Source organism: Hirundo rustica, chromosome 2, assembly GCF_015227805.2.
Source record: "Hirundo rustica isolate bHirRus1 chromosome 2, bHirRus1.pri.v3, whole genome shotgun sequence".
NCBI lineage: Eukaryota > Metazoa > Chordata > Aves > Passeriformes > Hirundinidae > Hirundo > Hirundo rustica.
Genome location: NC_053451.1, coordinates 89,028,831 through 89,049,095, shown reverse-complemented (window position 1 = coordinate 89,049,095; position 20,265 = coordinate 89,028,831). Strand labels below are relative to the sequence as shown.

At 36.7% G+C, this 20,265-nt stretch overlaps 1 protein-coding gene across 1 annotated transcript; it reads right to left on the bottom strand.

Annotated features, from left to right (window-relative positions):
• Positions 1–284: 284 nt before the first annotated feature.
• IL18R1 (interleukin 18 receptor 1) lies at positions 285–18,703 on the bottom strand. The gene is made up of 10 exons (XM_040055747.2): positions 18,644–18,703; positions 17,396–17,630; positions 11,547–11,724; positions 10,478–10,631; positions 9,903–9,965; positions 7,591–7,747; positions 7,277–7,410; positions 6,332–6,493; positions 4,608–4,766; positions 285–3,004 (listed from the first exon to the last, which is right to left on the bottom strand). Exons 1-10 carry the CDS (start codon positions 18,690–18,692, stop codon positions 2,604–2,606), a joined length of 1,692 nt encoding a protein of 563 aa, XP_039911681.1. The 5' UTR covers positions 18,693–18,703; the 3' UTR covers positions 285–2,603.
• Positions 18,704–20,265: the final 1,562 nt, after the last annotated feature.

Genomic DNA, 20,265 nt, shown 5'->3' with positions numbered 1-20,265 from the left:
TAGGTTTAGTCTGATTTTTGTTTGTGTGCTTTAGCCATCTAGTAAGTAGTAGAGTGAGCCTTACCAATGAATTTTTTCTCCCTTTCACTTTTATATTAAATCTGCTTTTGTCAATATATATGTCAGTGATTTGATAAGCGACCTTAAAACATTCATTCATGATATTACTTCTGTCTAGCTGCAGCAAAAAGGGAAGACACAGATGTGGAAAAGGAGAAATATAGTTTTATTAAGTGCAAAAGTGAACAAAACTCACAGTATAAATCACTGAAATGACCCATTACCTCAAACCAACTATCATGTGAATTCACTTATGCATCAACATATACATGATCAGGAAAATCATCACAACTACAGTCTATAAATGCAATATTAGCAGTTCCTTTTCTATATGGACTGGCAAACAAAAAGCAGGCATTTCCAATGTCTGGTAAATGTCAGTAATTCAAGATACAAGAGCAATAAGAACAACATCTGGCATTAGCATGGGTACGCATATCCTTAATTTCCCTTGTCCCCCTTTGTATCACGGGCAGCGTGGATCATCTATAAAGTGACTGTGTCATAACACCTTTCTGTGCAAAAATACTTCCCCTTTTACAGATGTTGAGTCATTCAATGTGCATCTGCTTTGCTGGCATTCAAACAACTTGGGAGCTGATGCCATTTACCTTTCTACTTTCCTTATGTATAATCCTCTGTTATTCTGTAAAATCTCAGGGCAGTCAAATTCTGTATGGTGTCAAAGGCTTTAGAGTACACCTTCATGAGGTGTAGCCAGTAAAATCAGCCACTTTCAAGCTGAGATGAGGGGGCATCCATGTCAAATTCAATTTCAATTTATAGTAGCTGATTCTCATAGAGGGTTGGCTTCGTCCAAAACTATTAACAAATCACGTGCACTATCCATAGTCATATGTGTAGTAAAACACATTTGACCTTTAATTTGTTAGGCAGTACATTGATGATAGTATATGAAAAACTACATGGCTAAGGAGAAAATTTAATACTTCCAGTTAAGTATTAGGGAAGGCATTAACATTTCTGTAAGATGTTTGGCCAGAAAGTGGATGTGCCATGTCTGATGGCATTTCTGTGCTAACAGAGAATGTTAAAAATTATCTGTGATAGAAAACATGGGAAACACTGGTAGAAAAGAAATGAACATTGTGTAAGATTTGAGATTTGGGAATGTGAAGGCACACATCTGCAGAAGAGAAATCCTCTTCAGTAAAAGCTTCACCAGAGAATGGCTTTTGCCTATGAACCACATTTACATAGCTCTTAAGTTGTCCAAAAGAAAGGAGACCTCCTAGAGCTGCTCTGAAGGTCACTAGAGATGTTTGCCTTATTCCTGTGCTCCTTTCCATCTACCCATTAAACTGGAAACAGTGTTGTCTCCATTTTGGAAATCTATACTTAGCCTTTTCTTTTACCCAAACATCCTCCAGAAACTATGCATGATTAAAGGATATTTGACAAACAATGTTTCATTCTCATGAATCCTGAGACACCGTCATGACACCCAACACTCCCAACTATATTTTCAAGTGCACTGAGATGGTAATGGAGCACCTCCACCTGTGTGAATTAAGTGTCAGTGTGAAAGAGATGCCTCCTCAAAACCAGCAGTAATGGCATGCAAGACAATAGGAGTGGACAGAGCCTTGATGATCTCCTAGCAACCTGACAAAAGATCTTCCAAAATAATTCTACCTTGACTTCTCCCCACTGATGTTAGGAGGAAATACAGTTCCATTTTAACTAGAAATTTATGTCAGACTGGTATGTTCTATCAGGCAGCTAATAATAAGGGAGGATTAGCATAGTTTTGAATAGCACTACTGACTTTGTTTTAAAAAATAGTATTAAGACAAGAGTTCCAAAGGAACTGTATATACACACCAAAGATCTCATTTTCAACTAAATCTCCTACATGCAACAGCTGAAGACAGCTCAAGGTACAACAGAATCACAGAATGGGTCAGGTTGGAAAGGACCACAGCAGGACATCTTGTCCATCCTCCTGCTCAAGCAGGATTACCCCAGAGCACATGGCATAGGATTGTTCCTGAATATCTCCAGTGAGGCAGACTCCATAGCCTCTCAGGGCAATTGGTTCCAGTGTGTTATCAGCATCCATGAACAAAATACCATTACTTCTATCCCAACCCCCTCTTCTCCCTGTCAAAATGAACATTTACAATCTTCTTGGTGAAATGAGATGTAAACAGTCTTTACCATTCCTTCAGATGATTCCTAGTTGTAGACCATTTAGAACTTAGTAGTAAATACTGTTAAACCATCCAAAACTGCCTTACTCTTTCTAACCTCCCTTTTCTCTATTGGTTTTGGGTTTTTCCGTGTAGTAAATCCTAAGCAGAATTAATCTTCTGCTCCTTGTGCAGATTGCTGAAGAAGCCTTCTCTGGAATAGAGTTTAGCAATTGGGGTTAACAGCATCCTGCCCACTGCAGAAACTTCTGCATTCTTCTCTGATCTCAGAGTTGCCCTCTTAATCAAAGCTATTTCCCAAAACAGTAGTTTATTTAGTTCTATTAGTTAGCAAAACAGAAAGTTTTCTGTTATATCTGTCCAGAATTGTTAAAAGATTGCATTAAAGTTGCAGCCCTCAGTCCAGGGTCGAGCAGCTTCTGAGCCTAAGTCAAGATTATTATAGTGCCCTTTGGTCTTTATCTTGATAGGCTTTGCTGGCATCAGGTACCGAAGGTTCTTCCAAAATCTGGAATTCACAGGAAGAGATTTATCCTTTTTCCACTTCACCACCCTCTTTGCTGGTAAAAGTGACAATGATTCTGGCAAGAAGTTGTAGTCACTTATAGGCATATATTCAATTAATATGATCTTAGTTTTTCTTTCAACTAGAGCTTTATGCAATCCACTCTCAAGTTCATATATGGCTCTGTCAGAAACGTAGTTCTGGCTCAATATAATGATTAATCTTCTGCTTTTATCAATGAATGAATGGATATCATCAACAACCGCTGCAAATTAAAGATATATTTATTGTTATATTAAATTGAAAGGATAGGCGCCGAATCAACTTACCTTTTAAATTCACATATATACCAAAAATGTCCAGCTTATTAAGTGACAGCATGTAAGCATCCTGTCCTTATGAACAGATTATTATGTATTAAAGATTAAGAGTCTCTGAAAATTCACTCAGGTATGGTCAAAGTTCGTTCTTGAGCAGACATAAACCTACTTATAATCTCCATATATCCCAGACTGTTGTCTGGCAGTAGTCACATGGACAAAAGGTGACAACAAAATTAATTTTCCCCCTACCAGACATCTCTTTTCTCTTTCCTAATAGATACCACTGGAGTGATTCCACATAAAGGCACAAACAGCAACCTCTCTCCAAGTATTCTGTAAGCCTGGTGTTAGACCTTCCTTTATGACACCAAACACTCAAATCTATTTCTAGTACTCCAGGGCTGAGAAGACCAGTATATGATAGAAGGCGTTTCAACTGTATTTTAGATTGATGTCTTTTGGCATGAAAAATGATATATAAAAGTGAATGGTGATAGCCTTTAAATATAAAATTGAATTTTCATGCAAAGCTTCTAGTGCTTGTTTTAACACCATGGGACAAAGTTTACATAAACCAGAGATCTAGAAAACATGAGCTGTAGAGAAAGGCAAAACAAACTACAGAACTAACCTAATGAAGAGAAAACTGAGGATAAAAGGAGGCTGACAAGGGTATTACAACACCAAAGGTTCCTGTACGATGTTCGCAATGGATCAGACCAGAGACAGGGAAATAAGCTAAAACTACTGAAAGGATCAGACTGCACACTTCAGTAAACATTTTTTTTTTAATATTTAAAGAAGGAGAACAGGTAAGAAAAAAGGGCTTGGAAGAGCAGTGGCTCCTCTCAGGTTAGAAAAATTTGTCAGGAATGGATATAAAGAGACAAGATACTGCTTAATGAAGGAGGCTGACTGATTTTACTTCTCTGTGGTTTGAACATTGAAATTCTATTCCTCAGCTGGATGTTTGGACTAAATGGAAACTTACAGTACCTTTTATCCAAGCAAAAGGCAGATGCCAAATACATCCATAGGCCAAACAAAATTCCATTTCTTATTTGTATTTAGTTATGGCATCCATTTCATTCAGAAAATGGTTTCAATCACCACAAAGAAGATACAGCAAACATACAAGTTAACTAAGAATAACTAGTACCAGAGTCACCATGTGCAGTAAATGTGAATTCATTCACTGGCCCTCAGCAAAAGCAGAGCAAAAGCACTATTACTGTGAAATATCTGACAACTTCTGTGTCCTCACCTTAACCTTCTCTATGCTTGTCCTTCGACCTTTTCATCTTGGTTCTTCGTAATCAGTGATATATGTATGCATGCGTGTGCAAGTGTATATGAATTCATAAATGTAACTATAAAACATGTAAAATGTTTGCAACCAAACTTTGCATGCACAAAGTCCAGATTAAATGAAAAATGTATCTTTTCTATGCACAACATGTGACAGAATTCCTTCTAATTATAGACTTCTACCTTTGTGTGAAGACGATGAGCCTATTTAATGACAAGAATATTCACTACACTTACCTCCTCCGGGGAATACATCTCTCTCAAATATACATAACTTGTACCCAAATTTCTCTTCTAATATCATGGGCAGTATCTTCAAAGCAAATTCTCTCTCTTCTTCAATAGGAGAAACACAGTCTTTCAAGTAAGACACAAATGCATCATATTCTTTTCCATCTGAAAATAAATCAAGAGTTGTCTTGCTATCAACCATTTAGAAATCCAGTATCTGATTCACCATACTCTCTCAATAGTAAAGTATCTAGAAATCCCTGATCTTTTTTCTGAAGACTCTGAACAGTCTCCAAACGCTCTTCATCAGATTCAAAAAATGTCCTGAAGAAATTTAAGGTTGATACAAAAAATTCTGATTGCATTTGGAAAATACTTGAAAATATTTCCTTTTTACATTAAAGTGCTTTTTAAATAAAATTAGATTAATTTGACCAATTAATGTCACATCTGTGAAGACCAAGATATGAAGGGAAGAAAAATTGTGTCTGTAACCTGAAAAAATTGTTGTTTAAGTGATATTGCAGATTTCAACATTAATTGTACACTATGTCTAAGAGTATCAAGTGGACTGAATACTGGCAAAAAAGAGAACAAACCAGTTAATTATTTTTGTTATGAGAGTATGCTATGTCTGTTAATGGTTTGGGCACTAATTTACAAATGTAAAGACCAATCCAGAGGCCAGGTCCACAACACTGCCACAGCAACTATCAGGATTGATACACCAGCACACATGGCTTTGCTTCTTAAGCTGGACTTCTTTGCTTCCCTTTCTGAATACTTTACTGTATTTAGTTCATAGGAGAGAGCACAAAGTAAACTCTACTAAACCCTACACTTTCAAGAGCTCTAGGAGTGGGAAATCCATTGCCTAGTATCCAACATGCAGCTCCTCCAGGGCACCATAGTCCAGGTCCTCAGAGATCCTCCCTGAGTCAGTGTACACTGTGGTAGCTGATATCAACAAGTACATAATAACTCTGGCAGGCTAAATTACATCCACCCATTAATGAAAAATCTGCAGCCATTGTAGTTCATTCAAGCTATATTCAAACTGATTTAGAGACCAAGGAAGACCAAGAAGAGCAGACCCATATATACAGCAAGTTTTGTCACCACAATTCTCAGAAAGATAATTCCTAAAACTGAGTAATTGTCAGGTTTGTTGTGAAAGCCACAGAGCTGCTGCCCAGTAAGAAATGTAAGTAATGTGCACCCCTGCCCTCCTTAAGTGCACTTAGTGACAAACCTATGGACACGCAATGGTCTCTACAGTCAAGGAAACCTTTCAAGCTCCACCTTACCGAAGGACATCAGTGAGATGGAAACAAGTTTGTGTCAGTCTGCCCATCTGACAACTCCAGAGTGTTCATCCTCTTTGTGAATAGACAACTGCAAACCTCTCTCCACCCCTATCAAATTTTCTGGTGAAGAATATGGCACAGCAAAGCTCATCTGAACAGCGTCCAACCACATCCCTTCCATTGCTTGCTCCAGAGGCAGATTCTTCACAGTGTTTATCCACTGTCATTGCCACACATATGTAACAAACACGTTACCACCTAACCATCAAGTTCTCTTTTATATATTCTTTCTTTCTTCTCACACCACTCCTGGATTTAAGATAAATGTTTTACATTCCTCAAAGATTATTATTTCATAGAACCTGCCAGAAAATATTTTTCATCAATAAGCTTATTTCAATGTCAGCATTAGCAAAGTCATACCTCCAGCAGTATCATCTTTTCTGCATATATTTCTGTAAAATAGAACAAAGTCGACCCTAAATATCACCGACACAAATACCACAGCTACAGCTACAAATGGAAATAGCACAGCAAGGACCATTCCAGTGGTAAATATGTGCACATGCAGGTCTTGAGTCTTCCCTGTAAAAGAGAAACAATGCAAATTAGAGCCATAACAAAGTGTATTATATGACAATATTACTGTATCAAATACTGATGGCACCTAAAAACACCTCAAAAACATCACAGTGTTGATGGGAATCCTTTCCTGATAATGCTTCAAGCACATATGCATGCCACGGGTCCTGAGATAAACTACAAAACATGTTTTACTGTAAAAACAGGAGAAACAATCTTGTATGCAATCACATACAGTTCATTTACGTGTGTGCAGGGTATGTGGGATCAAGACTGACACTACAGATCCTCATAGATGTACAGCATCCCAAAATTATGGTCACTCACTTTTGTGATGAGTTTCCTTCAGGTTTTTTATAATTCTTCTTACTTTTTACCCCTCTCTCTGTCCTATCTTTAAGTCCTTAGTGTCCCCTTTAATCTCTTTGGCTGAGATATTTTTATATTTTTTGCTCTAGTCTCTTTCAGATTTTCTTCATTATTCTTAGTGTTACTATTATTATCTTTGGTTGGTTTTTAGTTCCAAATACAGATTTTGAACACTTTAAACTTTACAAAGTTCATATGAAGGCACTCTCAAGACACGCTCACTGTAGGCTGTATTTCTTTTGCTTTGCACCCCTTTTGCCACTGTCTGAGAGGAGGAGGAGTCACCCAGGGGTTGTTAGGTCCAGCACAGATGTCTGAGGGCATTCATAAGCAGACAGATGTATTTGGAGCAGTGTTTCGAAATGCCCTCAGGATTGAGAAGGCTGATTAATAAATTCTTTCTAAATTATGCCATACCTTTCTTCAGTTTTACTATTTTTATCTGCGTGCTTTCATCAGCTTGCAACATGCAGGTGAAATTATGAAGCATGTCCTCATCTCTTACTTTTTTTATCCACAGAAGCCTTGTGATATAGAACTTGTTTCCCAACCTGCAACAAGGAATGGTGTTAGCAATACTATCTGTACAGAGACCTACAACCACCTGAGAGGCAGATTATGAGGAAAAGGTTCTAGAAAAACACCTCAGACTGTGGGTTTTGCTGCATTTGCAGTTCCACAATGTGTAGGACATTATCACATATTAAATACAGCATTTTTAGGAAACCTACTGTAGTTTTTTGAGTTCTTCTTCACATATTGAAGGTTCATTCTCAGGAATACCTGTGCATTGTTCTGGAAATGTTTGGTTAATTAACCAGTAGAGGCTGGCATCTTCTTGCATATAATAACCCAAGAAACCTGTGCAATTGAGTATCTCTTCTTTACCTAAAAAAAGGCATAACATGGGAAGATTTAGTGAGAAGTAGTAGTATTCATGTACAGTGTGCAGTAAAGTGTCAGCTTTCCTATAAGTTGTGCTCCTTTCCGAATTTTGTAGTCTCTGCTCAATGTTTTATAGGTGTTACACCTGCACTGGTGGTGGCCTCAGCAATCACGCGCTGCTGCAGAGTGACAGTCATCCATTGCTTTCTTTCAGATAAATCATCACAGCCAGGTGGGTTTAAATAGACCTGAGAATTTCAGGCTTTAGAGAACTAAAGGGAATTGGACTTGATGATCCTTATGGATCCCTTCTACTTGAGATATTTTATGATTCTGTAAACTAGACGGTGTTCTACAGGCTGAGAACAGAAGGCTGAGAACTATCACCAGTGCTCCAGGGCCAGGTAAAAGTAAGCAACTGGTAAGGGGAATTACAACCAACAAATTATGATAGGGAAACTATATATAATTACTCAACAAAACCAAAGCCCCTGCTGAACATACACAGAATAATTTCTTATCTCAATATCACAACTGGAAATTCCTGAATACATGAACAAGTCATTTACTCAGTCAGCTACTTGTCCAGTTTCAAAGCACTAACTGTAACTGACAGGAACCACTCCCTAAAGTTCCAATAATTTTAAGAAATTGCAAAACTAAAAGGACAACTGTACACTTGGAAAAAATGAGGGCAGAAGATTGCAGCTCTGGAGTGTGAGATTTTTTTAACTCTGCCATGCAAAGCTTGACCTGAAGTTAGCTGCAACCATAGTTTCTAGGCTACTGCAGCATCATTCCCAGGGAACATGTCCAGAGTGTTCTTTATTAAGACAGGAAAAGCACATGCTAGTCCTTGTTCAGACAATCATGCACAAATACTTTCCAGTAAGCAAGGCCTACCCAGCAATTCTCTAAGAGCACACAAAGCTGACTTCTCAAGATTTATCAGATACTTCTAGAACCTTCAAAGCAAGATCCAACTGAAAAACTGGTCATCATAGATTCAGAACTTAGAAACCCAAATTACAGTTGCACAAACCTAACCTAGTATCACTGACCTTGCAACTCTAGCATTTTCACCATACACAACAGCTATTTTGAGGCAAATATCACAGAACACCATCCTAAGCAATGATTGATTTTAAAATCATAGACCTGGCTCATCCGAAATTCACTTCACTCTCCACCGTGCCATCTGTCTCATCACTCAACAGATAGTTCAACAATCTTTTCAAATTATTCTTCCAAGGCAGGTAAGGGATGGAAGACAGGTAGTTCATAAGCATTTGATGCCAAACCCTGCTAACTAAGGGCTGGGACAAGCACAGTACAGAGGAGGAAATGTCTATGAAGGGTGTATTGGGGGGTTGGAAGGCATGAGGCATCATAGGATTGGGGTACTACCACTGGAAAAAGGACTTACGAAGCCATATTGGTAGGTAGGAAGGAAAATTAGCATCTGAGATCCTAGATGAGTAAATGAGTTACAGGTATGAGCCACAGAGGAGGGTAAGACTTGGAAAGTAAGGATTAGGTAACCAGAAGATAGAAGCCCTCAGGGAGTGGCAAGGTGAAAGAAAGACAGGTAAATTTCTGGTTTTAAAAATTAATTACAGCCTCAGTCACAAAATCCTGGATCCTGTCCTAGACCATGTGAAGCCTGCAGATCATTTTAACTAACCTGCTTCCAGCAAGAAGCACAGGTAAGGTCTCTTGACAATACAGATGTTCATGCACACAGGACTGTAACACCTCACACTCCTCATTTCCCTGAAGAATAACATTCTCAACCACATCAGGAATCAGCGGGATTATTCATCACTGCTGTTCACTGAGTAAACCATACATCTTTTACACACTGCTTCATGAGGTTTGCTATCTACAAAAGAAAGCCATGGAGAGATGCTTTACCACCACCACCACTTTCTCTTGCAGATTGTAGCAGCAACCTCAGCTTCTGCCTCCGTGAAAGGGTACATTTAGTGTACTTGTGCATCAATCATGTAATACACTAGGCAAAACATTACCAGATGCGAGTACCAGATTACAGGATGATGCACAGAGAATTCTTAGTTTGATTGTATTTATCTAGACCATCAACCATAAAGAAATCAGAACAAAAGCATGTAGGCAGATTTTTGTATTAATTTCATACCTATTTCTGTTTCAATTTCTTCATGATGTCCAACTATCTCCAAAGTGACAGCCTCTGGTGCATCTAAAATAGAAGTATTGCTATTGAAGTAATTACCTTACATTCTTCCACAGCAAAAGTTACATATTTTCTCTATATAAAAAATTAATCACAAACATTCCATTTAATTAACAGAACAATATCTGCAATCTACCATTACTGAGTAGCTTAAAATCCAGTATGTCTTGTTGAATTTTTTCCACATATACATATATATATATACAGAGTACAATTTGCAGTGGTTGGAAAGGCTCTTCGGAAAAATTCTTAGTAAGTTTGTAGGACTTACTTAGAGCAGCTATTCTGAAAAAAAGGGAAAAAAAACCTGCAGGGAAAACATACTAAATACATTTTCCAAAATTGGTAATATTTCATCTTAACTTCTGCTTTTTTACTTCTCAAATTATTTTGAAGTAGTTCAGATTACCAGATTTGTTTCCTCTGGTATATATTTATCAAATGAGAACTGCAATTACAAATCCCCATAGTAAAGTCAATGAAAAAGTATGCTTCAAAATTTTAGAAAGCTTTCTTACCTTCTTCTACTACAAGTTTAATTGTATTTGTGCTGTAGTATACCATTCCTTCATGACTGATTGAAATTTTACAGGTATATATCCCAGAGTTCTGTACTGTTAAGGTTCTAAAACTTAGTTCCCTCTCCGTTTCATGTTCATAATTCTTACAGTCCTGCATCAATAAAATCAGAAAATACTATTCTGTAGCAAACATGCATTCAAAATATTAAAGAAATTATGATTTTTTTTTTTTTAAGCAAAGTGTCACCATCACCTTTTCATTCAGTCAGTGACATGTCTGACCCAAAAGAGGTGCAGGCCCAAATTTCACTCATGGTCACTTAAATGCAACATTTGAACATTTAACCCATTAGAAGCTGAGAACGCTGCAATTGAGGAAAACATAACAATCTATGGCCCTATCCATCAATGGTTTCCATCCTCCCAGGCCCCAAAAGAAAAGAGAACAGGGCTGTAGCTCATTCTTGCCAGGCTATTCCAGATGCCTGTACTAAACCAGAAAAAATCCCTTCCTGAAACTGGTTGATCTTGGAGTGAACAGGGTCTGTTACTCCAACCAGGAGACCTGAGAGGAATAAGGAGCACACCTCAAAGAGATGACTTGCCAAAAGTCTGGAAGTGGATCTGTTACACACTTAAAAAATGTTCAGAAACAGCAAAATTGAAAAGTTTGCAATTACTTTACAAGTACGTGCCAACTGTAAAATAAAAATCTTGGCATCGCATTTAGCATCAGTACAATATCTGTATCAGCTAAGTAGCAGCTGGCTAAAACAGCTGCTGCCTAAATCAGCAAATAGATCTTTTGTCACAGCAGATCTTTTATCATTCCAAACTGCTATTTTAATAACTTCTGAAACAGGTATATTTTTTAACAAATCTGAGAGCAGACAAAAGCTGTGTTTTGTGCATCTGTCTAAAGTCTTTTCCCCCTAATCTCATGAGAAATTAAAGCTTTACAATGCTTGTAGATGCCTCTAAAAATTTGTTTACAATTAATATTTCCTGCAATCAGATATTTTGTTTCTACAGCAAATTATTTGAGTGACACTGTTTCAGTAATTACCTTGTACCATGTTATGCTGTCATTTTCATAGACAGACAAATCACTGCATTTCAGTGAATGACCAGTTCCAGCACTTTTAATTTCTGTAATTAAATGATTTTCATTGAAACAGCTGCTTTTATTTCTTTCAAGTACATTCAAGGTCCACTTTTGAATTGTGAAATTTTGTTTTCCATTGCTAAGAAAAAAAAAATATAGCAAAATCAGTTTTAAGAGCTTTTTAAAATAATGCAGCTTGGTGAGTTACAAAACACAAATAAACTCTCAAATATATCTGTTAGGTAAAAAGTACATCTACAGTGACCCCATTATTTTTATTCCCCTTTATCACTTTCCCCCTCCCAAATAAGTAATTTCCTTTAACCAAACAGGTTACCTAAACTAAATGCATTATCACAAAACATTTGACAATACAATTATATCTATGGAACATGACAATATATGCTACATTGACCTGAACAAGGATGCAAAAATCTGTGATATCATCCATAGTTACATGAGAGCATTAAAGAATTTTAGACCTTGAATCAGCTAAAGATATTGCAGGTTTAATTTTCTATGTGTTGCTAAGGTTAAAAGCCATGACAGAAAAATATATTTGTAAAATTAGAAATAAGATAGGCAAGTCTGGCATTGTTCACAAATCAACCCTATCAATTATTAATTGTTTGATGCTCTGCAGGTATTTTGGAATATTTTGGAATATTCTGGAATACTTTTGAATTCAGTGGTATTTTCGAAATATTTCTAAACTCCATAAGTCTCATGAATTAGAGCATCATTTATGGATTATAGCATGTCTGCAAAAAAAGGGACTTTGGAAAGGATGCATCTCTTTGTCTTTGAGTCTGCACTGATCAGAGATTTATAGCAATTGAGCACCCCAGGCTGACTGAAAGAGTCAGGAATTATCACTTCTGCACCAGTCATCACATCCCATGCAGTGTCTATATCACACAAATATGCTCCAAAAATACCTCTTTTGAATATCTCGGAGCTGATTATTTTCATTTAGATATCTACTAGGTTCTATCCATATATTCTTTGAAAGAATCAGATTATAGCTGTTATTTCACTTTTTGATATATCCAAATACAAGACTACCAAGGGAAAGGAACCTGGAGGACTTTTATCTGTCTAAGTTAGAGCTTAGGAGAAAGCCATATGTTGCTGTCAGTTAGTGGGTGGGATTTTGCAATTAGTGCATAAAGCTCTCATTTGTTTTCTGAACAAGCAGGGCCTGACAAAGGAAAAGCAGCAATCACAGAGCACTTCCCTCCAATGTCAGTCATATCTTCCTAAATGTGTTTGAACCTTTCTGCCCCCAAGAAAAAAAAAAAAAAATTCTTCCAGAACTGCAACTCGTCAAGAATTGTTTCAATAAGAAAGGCCAAGAGGACAAAGCAGATCGAATGAAGAAGCATCCCTGACGAGTACTTCAGCTTAAACACCATTCTTGACATGCCTTTTGAGTGTACATGATTCAGAAGAACTATTAGGGCATCATTTTGTGATGAATTTAGACCAAGTCTTGGGTTGTTTCTTTTCTGCTTTTTAAGCTCCTCAAACAAATGTTTTTATGTATTCTGGTCACCCTCTTTGCATTGTAGCTCTTTCTCAAGCTACACAGGTTCTCCTTACTCACTTGAGATGTTCATTATTCCTAATTGTAATTGATTCTTTAAACCAAAACAGAGTGGGTTTGGTAAACCAGCTAACTATGCTGTTACAAACAGGAAAAGCCTTGCCAAAATTTTTCCATCAGAGACAAGCTCACGTGGATATTCACTGTGGGTGGAGCTCTTCTCACCTGTTCTTCAACATCTTATTTTAACATTTAAATCAGCGCTACTAACTGTCCCACTGCAGCACAGTCAGCAGTGGGACCACAGTCAGAAACCACCCTATTACAGTGCAGTTTATATGATTTATTTTATATGTTTGCTTAGGACAAGATAATCTATGACCCAGAAAGGCCTCTCTCTCTTCCTGACCAAAAATAAGTTCAGTGTAGATATAAACATTAATTCCAATTAATTCCACTGACTCTGTGTGTTTCTGTAGGCATCACTCTACTAATGTAAATACTGTCAGAGAATTAATTACAGAACTAGCCATGAAATGCAAATGGTTTTACTCTCTAGATTCAGCAGATGAAAGAAAAGGGTCCATAAAGCCACGTGTTCTCCCCAGCACTGTTACTCCACAGAGGCTTTCTTCTGTGATCCTATCTGGGGGAACCACTCAAAGTGGATCAAGATACTCTACTTAATGAGCCAAAATATGGCAAGGAGAATGTCCCTGGATGGTATTAAAGCCATACCTGTGCAAACAAAGTTGAATTTTTTGTACATAATTTCTAGTTGTCTGCCATATATCATGGTTTTCAACACACACACACACACACACACACACACACACACAAAATCATTTAGTTCTATTTTTTTAAACCGCTAATGTCTGAATTGTTATATGTTTTTATTCTGGTTTTCACTTGTTGAGAGTCTTCTGTGCTATTTCGTCAGGAACAAAATAATTTCTGGTTTAACAGCTTTTCAATCTTCCCCCAACAAGCCCACCAAGAAGGAACAACAAAATCTAGCTTGACTCAGAAGATGATATAGGGAAGTGAAAGCCCTTAGAGAATACAAACCAAACTTACTGGATACATAGCCAGTTCTAAGTAATCCTTTAGCTATTTTACTGCAACACGCCAGTGTTATCTCAATATTGCAATCTTCTACCGAAACTGTCATTCTGCTTTCTAAATTGCAGTATTAACTCTATATGTATGTTCCCACCACTTTCAATTGTTCTAAATATATTGTAAAATGGAGCAATATCAGGATCTTAAAATTTATCATGTGTTTATCATGGTTATCTGTAGTTTTTGGTTTTTTTCAGGAACATCTAAGTTCTCTCAGTTTCAAGGTCACCAAAATAGAGCAACCTGATGACCTGCTTTTTTGTATTCTGTTTTTCTCTGACAACCACAGGATGAAGACTATTTAAAAAAAAAAAAAAAAAAAAAAAAAAAAAAAAATTACAAGTTACAAATCTTTCCAAAGACCCGTGACCCAGTTTTTGCTGCTTACCACACCTACTACAAGTACACATGAAATTTTTATTTTCAAGAATGTTGCTGAAGTTGGACACATTCAGGCCTATAGGTGATGTCCATTGATTGCTAAATTCATATCCTAAGTCTGGTGTACTAACAAACACGTGAACACATCAACACACATAAGTGCACACTTCAGCTATGTCCAGCTATCCCAGCAGGACACTTCTGGTTTAACTGTAGAATTGACTCCTTTTTAAGCAAAAACAAGTGGTTAAAACACCATAAAAACATTGTTACATCGCTTTCACCTCTTGCTTCTTGTATATTGTCAGATGTAACACATCAGAAGAAAAAATCATACGTTTAATTAGTTTGCAAAATCAGTCAACATGTTGCCTTCTTTTCTTGAAAATCTACAGTATATGTGATTGTTACACTGTTCCCTAAAACTGCCTAAACAGTTTCAAGTATTCTGAAAATTATTTCCCATATAGCTTACAAATACCTATCCCTAAATTAAATAGTTGAAAATTAAAAAAATAAATAAAAATATACTTAGCATATATTCTTTTGAAAGTTAAACTTTTAACTTACTATAAATACTCTATAAAATTTAAGAATGACCAATTTCTTATTAAAACTTAAGTTCAGTAGTCCACAATAACCCACAATTTTTCCCTACAGAAACTTCTAAAAGTCCTGTGTCTGCAGAAAACAGTTTTTGCAATAATCTTCTGTACTTGCTGAAATGTAACTGATTTAATATGCCTGGCAATAGTGAGAACCGTCATATAAACTAAGCCAAGATCCCATTAAAATCCTATTTTAAAAATCCTCTTATGCCTATTGTTCCAGCAGTGAGACCTGTGAAGAGTTCCCACAGGAAAGATTCTGGCATCATTTTGATCCTAACAAAAAAATGGGTATTCATATGAGCCTAACAGAAAGAAAGAAAGAAAGAAAGAAAGAAAAAAAAAAAAAAAAAAAAACCACACCTTCAGAGTAAGAAAATTTTTCCTCAAAAATACTTTCTTTCAAAACTGATCTTTTGATTTTTAAAATGTAGCAGGTAACATAGTTCTAGAAGACAAGACAAAAAAGGAGAAAAATCAAAACTCTTAATTCCAAATGAATGCATTGATGTAATCAAAACTTTTTACTGAGTTTCTCTCTTAAGCGAATGAGTAAATCAAGAAATTTCAGAAAGGTTTCTGACATTTTTGTGTTTTCCAACAATTACTCATCTCAACAAACTTCATTGTAATAGTTTTACTTCTTTTCCTGACATCTCCTTCTGTATGTAAGGCTGTTTCCTTCAGTTTTGAGGGTTACACTTTTTCAAAATAATTTTACAGAATTCTTGTGATTTACTGTGTATTTACTGTCATTATCCCAAGTCCTTAAAGTAATCATAAAGCCACAATGATCATGAATTAAGGCTGGTGTTGGTTATCAAAGCTCTTTTCTCTTTTGTCCTGTATTTAGACCCCTTATGTCAGTCTCCTTCAGTGGCTTGGCAATTCAGGTATGATCTCCACCCATCTTTCCCCATGCCAAAATTAGTCGGTGTGCATTTTGTGCCACTCATTAGGTGGCTTTAGAGAGAGTTTTTATATTTTATAGCTTTTTTTGTGAAGTGACCACACAGAAAACTGATCAACATACCAAAAATGCACAACAAACAAGACAAACTACCATATTCATCCTCCCTAAAGAAAATCCTCTTGAATTTAACATGGAGGAATCATTTTTTCCTCAATATTTACCCTACAATAAAAAATATATTGTATTTTATATACTGTGAATCAGTACTTTTAAAAATAATATCAGTAAGGAGATAGCAGTAATGATACATGGAAAAATAATAATAAAAAAAGATGCTTTCAGCTTCCAAGTTGACTTGGAAGTTAACAATTGAAGTCTAGCTTAGAACTGTAAACTATCAAACTCGAGTCTGCAATATTTCTGGAAAACATAGAGAGTATTTTTCAGTCCCATATTCTTTACAAACCTGGCTAGAACCTTAAAAGTATTACTTGGAGAACAGCACAAATCATTACACACAAGGTAATCTGCTTCAAATGAATCATAGTTTCAGCTACAAATGCTGAATTATGGGTTTAGTGCAAGATAGTCATAAGAACTCTGAGCAGCAAACCTTTGATTTAGTCCCTTAGTCTTTCATGGTGATCCAATGAGGTCTGCAAACAAATAATGGAGGCCCATCCTTGTTTCTCCTTTTAACTAATGATGTTCTACAGCAGTAAAAAATCAAATGCAATTCTTTCCTTTGTTCTTTGAATGGCTCCACGGAGGCCAAAGTTTGCACAGAAAACAGAGTTCAGCTCTGCTATGTTTAATCTTTACTATACAGTTAGATGATTTGGCAAGCCTCATAGAATGAGATCCACTCAACACAGCAAGCAAGAACAAGTCTGGGGGAGAAGACAAGCAATTTTTTCATTTTTCTTGGCAGTGGACAGAAGGGTTGCCTGACACTCATTTTGCTTAGGTAATTAATCACAAGCCAGAAAAAATGCTACCTGCCTTATCAAAAGGTTTACAGAACATTTAAAAGGCTGAAACTCTTTATGGATATTTGTAAATATTATAGGTTCACCTTGATAGTTATTGTGAACTGAAGCAGGAAATGACACTGCAGTTAATGGAGTTCCTTAAGCCCTTTATATGGTTGCCACTAGCTATAGAAAACTAGACAAAGAAATTATCTTCATCATAGACATGTGTACAAGCAAGACATTTACCCATTGTGTTGTGTACCCACCTGTGAATCACAGAGTAATTCCCAGAGTCACTGAGTTCAGTTGGCCAAAACTCCAGAAAATTCATTTGTAAAACAATTCTGTGTGTTTCCTTTATCAGCTGCAGATTTCCAGCACTTTCTTTGTACCAGTTTATTGTGTCTTCCTGAAAATGTTCTTGCCTTGACTCAAGATAACAAAGGAAAAAATATTCCCCTTCTAGAACATCAATGGAGGCACGAAGGGGGCACAGTTTCTCTTCAGAGAAAGGGGAAAAAGGATATATTAGCAAGCTAAGTACTTACTTCAGAAAATTGCATTAGTCTGACCTTAAAGTGATTTCCTGTGCTGTTGGTATTTTATAAAAAGCTTTCAGCAAAAATTTTCTGGCAGTATTTATTTATTTATTCTTTCAATATTAACTAAAAAACTCAGTATTCCACGCCTTTAATCTATCTTACCAAAGCAACACCAGAGGGAAAAGGGGACTGAAAATAAAAGGACGTTTCCCTGTCTCTATGATTCTTTCACGTGAGTTCCATAGTATCAGAATCAAATTTGCTGAAAGGGTAGAATCTGGCCTCGCCCTACAGTAAAGCAGCTGCCTCAAATGGAAGAGAAAAGGAGAAATTCTTCACATAGACTAATATGCCTGAGACAAAAGTGCAGATCCTATAAATTAACATTTGCGTTTCCTTCTTAATTAAAACTGGATCATTATGTAGATATATTTCTGAAAAACTTCAGATATTTTTGGAAAGTTGCCTTGGAATGAGATTATGTGTGTAAAATTCAGTCTTTAAGTCTGCCTTTCCAAACGAATTTCCCAAATTTACTTTTGCATACAGAAGTTAATAAAAGTACAGAAAAGCATCCATGATCCAGGATTAAGATTCAAAAATAGAATCAGCCTTCAGTCTCTCTTTCTACTGAGGTTCTCAGGGATTATTGTTGTTTAGCAACTATTGTGACCACACTTCTGAATGGCACGAAAAGAAGCAGACTCTTTCTCTTGCTTGTTATGGCTCTTCATACGGTCATGGTCACATACAACATCATCAAGTTTCTCCAGGTAACATCCTTGCTTTTTCGTTTCATAATTTTAGTGTTTGGGACAAAATTTCCCAAGTCTGGAGCTGGGCTGAAATTGCCAAACCTTTAAGTTTCTGTTCTTGGCTGCAAAACACAAAACTTGTCCTACTCCAAGGAACTGTGAAGAAGCTGGCACATATTTTGAAGGTTCTATTACTGAATTGAAGACTTTTACTTACCAGTGGCAGATTCCATAATCAGTATTACAAAAAAAACCATCAGAGTCATTTTCTTGAAGTATTTCTCACTTCTTCTCCAAAGAAATGAAACTGAATTGTTCCTGCTTGTTCTGAAAGCCTAAGGTAAAAAACAGATTTGCAGCTCACTACAAGTGCAGTGAAATGGATTCTTTTGAACATGTGAGCAGTGTAACTATTGCCTGCTTCTGAAGAGGGCTTTCCAAATGGGAAGTTACATATTTTTATCATAACAGCTATTTTCATACATCAGGTAATGTATCTAGAATTTTCTTTGCAATTTAATTTCAAATTCAGAAAGTACTGCAGGATTTCCTTCTTCCATTTTCTTATTTAATAGATGCATTTTGTAATGTTACAAGAGCACTCAAATCCCAAGCCAGCAGATACCTACCACAGGACAGCGCTTTTTTTTCCTCCACAAAGAGAATAAAATTTGCAAGACTGGACCTTGTAGAAACAGCTAGTGGGAACTTCCTTGGCCTTCAATGAGAAGAGCACAATGTTGTAAATTGGATGTTGATGGCTAACTCTGAGCCTGTTGGAAAACAATGAGACATTTCACCATTTGGTCTGAGTGAATTTGGTCACACATTCTCCAGCTGAGAGTGCTAACATTTCCACTGAGAGGGAGGATTTGAAGCAGCCTATATTCAGCTGCTTCATGTGTAGTCAACTGATTTCAAAGGCAAGTAAAAAACACCACTAAGACCAGCTTGGAGCATCTTCTGAGGCTCCTCAGAACAGCAGGTTAACTGACAATCAAAGACAGAGCTACTCCTGACACTCTGCCTCGGTTTTGCGTACAAAACAGACAGGTGAGATACACAATCAACTCAGTTCAACCCCTGAATCCAAAACAGATAACCTTGCTCAGTATGACCCAAACATGGATGAACAAATGAGACACACACACGAGATGTATTTCAGAGGTCTGAGAGATCTGCCAAAAGAAATCTGATTAGTAGTCCATTTCATTTTTATTAAGTAAACCTGTGGCAATTTGAGAAAGTTCAAACTTTAAGAGAGTTCCCAAAGATTTAGTCAGAAAGTTCCTGTGACCAGAAGAGTCTGGAGGCAGGAGGATACTGCATTTCCAGCAGTATTCCAGGACACCAAACTGCATAGCTACTATCCCTCTCTTACCTTTCTTCTCCGTTCTTTACAAGTGTGCCATCATCCCTTAAGCACTGTAAGGAGATGAAGGAAGTGTTTCACATCCCTTTTTAAAGACAGCCTGGTAGGCAGATCCAGATATAGAAAGCTAGAAGAATCTGGATGCTGAGTACTGTAACAAGCAATTTCAGTTCCTTATTACGCATGGAGATTCAAACTCCTATACTTCATAAGGAAGCAAGGGCCCCTCTCTTTAATTTCTTGAATTTTGTTTTCCTTTTCTATCCTGTCACATTCAGAAGAAATACAGCTTTTAGAGACTACAAGACTATGATCCACTACATAAAGACAGAACCATTTAACACCAGATTTTTAATTATAAATCCGCTTCTTTTTTGGTATATCACATTAGCACATATTAGAAGGTTGGTTGAATGCACACAATATAATGGAAGCAACTTAGTAATGACCAGGTTTGAGATTCATGG

Bases quoted from the DNA above. Each gene is read 5' to 3' on its own strand.
- IL18R1 (XM_040055747.2), bottom strand. From the start codon at position 18,692: ATGACTCTGATGGTTTTTTTTGTAATACTGATTATGGAATCTGCCACT. The intron at 11,725-17,395 runs GTGGGTACACAA...TTTTTTTCTTAG, and splicing joins AATTACTCTGTGATTCACAG to CAATGGAAAACAAAATTTCA. The intron at 9,966-10,477 runs GTAAGAAAGCTT...CTTCTATTTTAG, and splicing joins TAAACTTGTAGTAGAAGAAG to ATGCACCAGAGGCTGTCACT.